General features: G+C 34.2%; 1 protein-coding gene across 1 annotated transcript; it reads right to left on the bottom strand.

Moving 5' to 3' along the window:
• Positions 1-820: 820 nt before the first annotated feature.
• LOC109065939 (myelin-associated glycoprotein-like) lies at positions 821-7,101 on the bottom strand. Its single transcript, XM_042774873.1, has 8 exons — positions 6,861-7,101; positions 6,652-6,716; positions 6,088-6,450; positions 3,936-4,244; positions 3,589-3,846; positions 2,529-2,619; positions 2,392-2,413; positions 821-2,094 (listed from the first exon to the last, which is right to left on the bottom strand). Exons 1-8 carry the CDS (start codon positions 6,875-6,877, stop codon positions 1,930-1,932), a joined length of 1,290 nt encoding a protein of 429 aa, XP_042630807.1. The 5' UTR covers positions 6,878-7,101; the 3' UTR covers positions 821-1,929.
• Positions 7,102-8,180: the final 1,079 nt, after the last annotated feature.

Genomic DNA, 8,180 nt, shown 5'->3' with positions numbered 1-8,180 from the left:
AATTGAGCTTTTTAAAACTTTGAATCAACTGAACCAATTGTTTCATAAAATGATTCACTGTCCCTGCAAAAAAAAAAAAAAAAAAAAAAAAAAAAAAAAAAAAAAAAAAACAGCTAAAACCATCCTTAACTGGTTGGCTGGTCTTAGCTGGTTTAAGTAGCTAGTTTTAGCTGGTCTCCCAGCCTGACCAGCTCAAAATCTCTCTAAGACCAGCCTGCTGATCAGCTATGACCAGGCTGGATGACCAACTAAAACCAGACAACCAGCTTAGGCTGGTTTTAGCAATTTTTTTTATTTTTATAAGCCTATGGAAGTAACCAGGGTTTGAAAATTAGTGAGGTCTGAGGCGTGGTAAGAATTGTGATATTAATGACACCTAGAAATAATGTTTTATTTAAGATAGTGTTAAACAATTACAGACATGTTAAAAACATTACATTACATTTACATTTAATCATTTAGGAGACGCTTTTATCCAAAGCGACTTACAAATGAGAACAATAGAAGCAGTCAGACCAATGAGAGAACAACTACAGTATACAAGTGCCATGACAAGTCTCAGTTAGTCTAGAATACCCTTACGAAAAAGAAGTTTATTCAAGTGTGCTATTAGTATACTTATTTTAAACTAAAAAAATAGGAAAAAAGTATACTTTTAGTTTACTTTTTATGTACTTCTCAGAAATGGGCTTTATGTACTTCTAAGATATATACTTATAATGACAATTAAGTATACTTGACTTATACTTACAAAAAGTCAAAATATACTTGAACTTTACTTAAGTATAATTAATAAAATAAACTTGAAGTATACTACTTTTTGGTAAGGGTATGCTAGACAAGAAAAGGTAAGTGCTAGTATTAGTTGGACAAGTGCTGGCGAAAAAGATGAGTCTTTAGATGTTTTTTGAAAATGAGTAAAGACTCAGCTGTTCGAATTGAACAAACAATTTACATGCTATTTGATATAGTGTGTGTGTGTGTGTGTGTGTGTGTGTGTGTGTGTGTGTGTGTGTGTGTGTGTGTGTGTGTGTGTGTGTGTGTGTTTGTGTGTGTGTGTGTTGACTACTTTTACTTTACTTTTCTTTATTAAAGGACACCACACATTAATCAACATTTCTGTAAATGTAGCAGTGTTAGCCAGCTGGCTAATTCTCAACTGCAGTCCTTTGGCAAGATGTTTAAAAACCTTTATAATAACAAATAAATAAATAAATAAATAAATAAAAATAAAAAAATAACACCAAAACATCAGCACAATAACTCAATACCATTTTCGCAATTAGCCATGCGAGCACACAAAGTGACAAAACACAACCCTGAATAGATATGATGCAAGCCTGCTGGAAAACGGTAAGCATACATAAAGCACATCAGATGCAATTCTGAGTTAATAAAATAATAGCAAACACCTAAATTGTATAACAACACTATAAAAAAAGCATTCCAAACAATGAATAAAACACTTATTAGTCCAAACATACCCAAACCATGCATTTGGCCGTCTGACAAAGCACAAAGGACATGGGGGATGTTAGCAGTAGGTTAAATACTGTATCTAACTCCTGTCCATCGTTTAGTAAAAAACAAACAAACCAACAAAAAAGTCTTGAATTTGTTTAGCATTGTTTATTAGCTTCAAACCACTGCATCCTCTAAAATTAGTAAAAGCATGAAGGGAAATTGTATCACATAAAAATAAAAAATATAGATACAGGTAGTTCAGTGTAGATTCAGTGTTGAGGAATTGGAGCATTTTTATTCTTTGAAGTAAATAGCGAGGATATGGTTCTGAACACAATAGATGAAAATAATTTTTGAGAAGTGTATATATGCTAATACTGATTCAAATGATCTCTACTGACATCCAGAGACTAATCGTTCAGTGGTGATCAATGAACGGATGTTTAAAACATGCTACTTTTCACTTCAACAGTTTGCGTAGATGTTTTCATCGGGGAGATCATGTTTGAATGCGTATACAGGATTAATGGTGCAGGTGTTCTTATCTTCACATGGCTTTGATTGGAGCTGCTCGCTTTTCACCGCACTTGCAGACATATTGGCATAAATGTTCTGATCTTGGTTTGTTTCCTGAAATGCATTGATAAATGAGCTGTGAACTTCTATTGGTGATAGTTTTATGATAATTCTCTCACAACAGGCACAATACAAAAAATCCAAACTTCGGTTTTGTAGCTTTTATTCAATGTCTGTTAGCTTTTAGGTTATCCTTACAGTCTATATCACACACACACACACACACACACACACACACACACACACACACAAATACTGTGTGTATATATACATACATATAAAAAAACAAGAAAACCAAAACAAGAAAACATAACTTCATGAAGAACATAGCATGGCAGAAAACATACTTACACTTCTGATTGGCTCTTTATACCTGCATATAACAAAACAAGAAAACCAAAACAAGAAAACATTATATATCAAAATAATAATGTATAAATATAAATATAATAAATTAACAAAAAAATAAAAATCTAGCAAGATCCTACCTTCTGTAAATCATAACAATAGCAATTGCAAGAAGTGCAAATATAAGTGATAAAGCTGCCAAAATTGACAAAAAAGCAGTGAAGGATATGCCTGCAAAAACAAAGAAGCAGCATTAAAAATTGTTGATGTATACTCCTAAGCTGACCTGGACAACTATTAACAATTATCACACCATCTCAAATCTTTTGCTGTTGGTGTTTGTCCATCAGGTGTTCATAAATTTCACTGTACTGAAACAGCCTTTGTCAAAGTTACCAAAGACTTGTTAATGGCATCTGATTCTGGCTCAATATCTGTCCTCCTCCTCCATCTCAGTGCCTCTTTCGATATGATCATAGTCTTTTACTTACTCATCTCCTTATTGCTTTTTGAGGACACCCTTAAACTGGTTTAAATCTAAATTAAACTTTTACTGACCATCGCCAGTTCATTTAGGTGGTTACAGGTCTGAGATCAGTTTTGTATTCACTGGTGTTCCTCAGGGCCCAATATTAGGCCCTTTAATCTTTTTATCACCACTTGGAAAACTCTTGCCTCCTTTATCATTTTTACAACAATCTATATACACTCAAAATCTGGCGAAAATCTTGGTGTTTGCTTCCTTTCTGATTGTGTTTATTAGATCAAGACATTTTTCTAAAGACAAACCATTTGAACAGTAGTTAAACTTAAGTAATGCAACTCGTTTCCCCCACCAACTTCACAAAGCTGCTATATATAGTAATTAAAAGGCACTATATAAAATTAAGTTAATAATAATAATAATAATCATCATCATCATCATTATTGTTCTTAAATGATCCAGATTATAGCCCACATAGACTACTATTGTGCTCACTATGTGAGGACTTTGAGAAAAGGGTCTTAGTGATCATTAAAAAAACAACAAATTTGGAAAAATTGTAAAAAATAACAAATTTGGTGTTAAAAGAAATAAAAATCCTTAAAAAATCTAAACATCCAAGAAAAAGTATTCAGAAAAAATACTAATGCCAAAATGATTGAGAAAAACTGAAGTGTAACAATGGAGAAACTCTATAGTCTCAAGCACAGACTGACCTAGGACAGTGATCTGTAGGTTTGTGGAGTTCATTGCACCGCATAGATTCTGTGCCTCACAAATGTATTCCCCAGTGTTCTCATGGGCCGCAGTGAAGGAAAGCACATGTGAGATGCTCAGTTCTTCCTCTACACCCGCTCTCTTCATGAACCACCTGTGGACCGCAGGAGGGTTGGCTTTACTTTGACAGGTGAGGGTCACATTATCACCAAGCCAGACCAAGCCTGTGAGAGAGATCCATGTTTCCTTAGGAGGATCTGGGGCCGCAAAGAAAAGAAACAGAGTGTGTAGGCTATTTTCAAAACAAAAGAAAAGAGTAACAAAATGTGTTGGGTTAAAATCTCACACTCCACATTGAGGATGACCACCTTGTGGCTGAGCAGGGGTCTGTCCTCTCTGTGTAGAGGATGAATAGAAACACAGTTCACTTTCAGCTCATGATGGTGGACTGACGGGACGAAATTCAAGATGGCAGAAACACTCTGAGTCCCATCAGCGTTCAGGTGTGTCCTCTGTGTTACGTCACCACCTAATGCAGGAGCCCAGGTTACATTTGGAGGGTGACTGGGGCAGGGAGCTGGAACAGTGCAGGTCAGATTCACCTCCTCACCCTCCCTGAGCACCGGCACAGTCACATTCGGCTCAGCCACGGACTCTATCAGAATATTGAGAGGAGAACGTGGTAATCGTATTCATTTATAGAAATCTTTTTTCAGTCTTAACATTCTCTAAACTGTGAGTGCATTTGTCACAGCTGTTTTAACTTTATTGTATGTCGGCAGTGTAACCAAAATCAAAACATTTTTAGTTGTTGTTTGAGTTATACTTTTAGAAATTTCTTAAATTGCGATATATATATATATATATATATATATATATATATATATATAAAATTGTGAGAAAAGTGTCAGATTTTTTTTTTTTTATTTTAAATACAGATTAATCCTGTGGCGGGAACAAGCTTCCATACTTTTTAGATGCAGATTTCAGCAGTAGGTAAAAATTTAGTGGAGAGTGGCGACGGTTGCAACAAATTTTGCATCTACTTCAGTTTCTCAGAGGCGGTTTGTATTGGAAAGCCAAAATTTTAATACAGTAATGCCACATCTTTCAGCTACTCACCCAAACTGCTGTAACATGTGTACATATCATAATATACATACAATAAACTTTGAATAGACAAAGTCAATTGTTGCAACTGATCCCATAATAGGGACGGTTGCAACAGTCCACAGAGGCAGTTGTCACCTTCATTAAAATGTAATTAAAATCATTCTTAAATATCATTTTGCAATTTTTGATTTTATTTTATTTGTGCACAGACGGCCTTAAATAAGTTAAACAGGCTGTATAAAAACAAAAAATAGTAAATGGAACAAAAAAATTCAAGTACCAACCATGTTTTAATTAATTACATTTGGTTAATTAATTACATGTATTACAATACATTTGAAATACAAAATATTAATTTAATCAAAATCAAGACACAAAAATTTAATAATAGTCTTCTGTGAAAGTTTACTGAACTGGGGCCAGTTGCATAAACATAGCCACTATGTAAAGAGCGTGTCTTTAAGAACTAGTTTAACTAACTATCAGTGAACCAAGTGGTTATCAGTCTTACTTTTCAGATTCAAATTAGACAAATCTACCATTTTATGAAACTGACTTTTCATAAATTTAAGTGTGTGTGTGTGTGCATGTGATGTATGTATGTGTGTGTGACAGAGAGGGTGAGAGAAAAGGAAATCAGTCCACATTAGACTCCTATTTAAAAGCCAATTTACTTAAAAAGGTTGAGATACCTGACTAATGAATGGGGTTCTTTACTGATGCATAAAACTACAATTTTGTAATGATATGACAATCTTTTACATCAATATTGGGACAGCAGTGCTAAAACTTGACACAATATCTTTGACACATGCTAGCTACGCCTATTAGAAGCTCAGAAAACACTGATTAAAATGATATGACTTTACAATGCTTCGTGCAAACAGCTTAGACAGTATGAAAAAAAAAAAGCATGAAAATGATTTTTTTTTGTAGAAGGAATGGTCACATATGGCTGCTTTTTCTCCAGGAAGAATGAGGGGCTAACTGAGCATGTGCAGTATGAATATCAATATCAATATCAGTGATAAAGTGTGCTTGCTGGCTGACAAGCTTTGCGAGTGTCATAGAAGAATGACTTGATCGAAGAACAGTAGTTCTAGTTTAGTGCGTTCTGAATGTGAAATTAACTGCTGAGCTAAAAGTTATTTAGGAGAACTGTGGGAAAAGTTTTTAAAAAGTGACCTAATATTAAGAAATGGGTTCTAGCAACTGTAAAAATCTGTCACTCGATTGAATTTTTGTATAACTAGCTGTACAGTGTATCTAGCTTACTAATAGTGTCTCGTCAAAACTCTTAATATTTTTCAAAGATTTGATGCCACTGAAAACACTTGGTTTTGGTAATATCTTGGTTTATTATTAAAACATTTGCTCTGCCTTACCGGACACATTTATGTGCACAGCAGTTGTTCCAGTCACACCGGAGTTCTCAGCTTGAATCCTGAAGTAGTAACGATCTGAATGCAGGCTGGTGAGGTTCCTCATGACAGAAGTGCAGTTTTTCTTTCGTAGGTCACCCACCACTTCCATCACAGGTTCCTTCTGACGGTGAGCGATGGTGAAACCATCTGTATCATAGAGTGACCACAGAGATCCTCGTCTCCATGTTACTTCTGGTGAACTATCAAGAATGTTTTGTTTCTCCTTTGAAATGTTGAATAGACAAGGAATCAGAAGGCAAGAGCCGCTGGTGCTGTTGAGGGTTTTGGGGACCGATACGTTTAGGACTGACAGACACCAAGCAGCTGGAATACAAAGATATAATTAGACTTAATAATAATTAAAAAAAAAATATATGTGTGTGTGTGTGTGTGTGTGTGTGTGTATATATATATATATATATATATATATATATATATATATATATATATATTTTGTATTAATAAAATTAAATGAACTTTATGGTTGTCAAACTTTGATATGCAAACAAGAAATAAAAGACCAACCTGATAGAATAGAGCTAAGTACAAGAAGATCTGCAGCAAACATTCTGAGAGTCATCTGAGATGAGCTGTGTATTAGAAGTCATTAAGTTTAAATGTACATGATGACATTATATAAACATTTATTTATTAATTTATTGTCTGTTTGTCTTGACAATTGTAGCACTTTACAATTAAATAATTTCAAATTTCAAACAAATATGATTGTTTACCTTAAATAGTTTTTCATGAGACCAAACGACCTGTTGCTTCAGTTGTGGTGGAGTCACAGAAACTGCAGTTCAACATCTGCCCATTACCACCAATACAACTCATTTCATTACCATCAGAAAATCTAATGAAGAAGTGAAAGATGTTGAAATCTATGTTAGATTGAGATTAGATTTGGTCTTAAACCCTAAAAGCAGAAGTAAAGTAAATAAAATGTTATTATCATTTATTTCAAACAATCTATTAAAGAAATGAAAACAGCAACAGCGTAAAAACACAACTTACACAGGAAGCTGTTGGTGTGACTGTGATGAATGTTGTGCTTTGTATTCTTTGCCTCTAGTATGGTTGTGTTTTGCCCCACAATAAAAACCACACTGCCCACACACAATTTCAGGCAATGCTGCAAATATGATAAGAGCAGAGAAAGGTAGCAAATGCAAGCATGATTTTGTGAAAATAATAAAATGGAAGAAAAAGTCCTTTTATTTAACAGATGATGAAAGAAACAATATTATTCTTGTTAATTTCAAACCATCTATCAGATAATTTTATATCAAATAAAATGGTGCAAAAGGGCAGTGCTGATATTCTGTAAAACATCTCCTTTTGTGTTCCACTAAAAAAACCCAAAAAAATTGTCATATGGGTTTGGAATGACAGAGTTTTCATTTTTGAGAGTAACAGCCTTTTAAAGCTGTCCATGAGATTGAAGAGCAAATAAGACAAAAGTGAGCATCCTCTGTGTGGCTTTGGCACAGGAAACAGCAGTTTCAGGGCCAATGAACTTGAACACAGGCGAAAGCAAAGACAGCTGACAAACAAAAGGTTGTTTCTATGACCACACATTCACAGTTTAGTGAGTGTGGTATGACAAACTAAAATGTCTGCAAAAAGCAGAAGATAAATATATTTTCATACACCATAAATATTATGCCGCTTAAAAACTTTTAAAACATTTTTACCTCACATTACCATAATATATGTTTCTTCAGTCCTTCACAGCCTCCTTTCATTCCTGTCAAAAATTAAATATGGTGCTACTCTGACTAAGGTCTATATGTTTGTGTTACTGCATCCAACACAGTGAAAAACAGAGCCACAGTTCACAGAGTGATCATGTTAACAAACACTATTTTAACAATTATCATAAAAGAACTGAGAGCAGTTAAAGGACCTATGAAAATGTTTTTAGGACAGGTCATAAAATGCAAGAAAATATTTTTCCATTAACTTTTAGGGATAGACTATCTTTAATTTCCACGATTCCACGATCACTATTTAACATTCCCGGATTTTGTTTCATGTGGGGAAATTTCCAA

The sequence above is a fragment of the Cyprinus carpio genome, chromosome A18 (genome assembly GCF_018340385.1).
Source record: "Cyprinus carpio isolate SPL01 chromosome A18, ASM1834038v1, whole genome shotgun sequence".
Taxonomy (NCBI): domain Eukaryota; kingdom Metazoa; phylum Chordata; class Actinopteri; order Cypriniformes; family Cyprinidae; genus Cyprinus; species Cyprinus carpio.
This window is presented reverse-complemented; position numbering and strand designations above follow the sequence as displayed.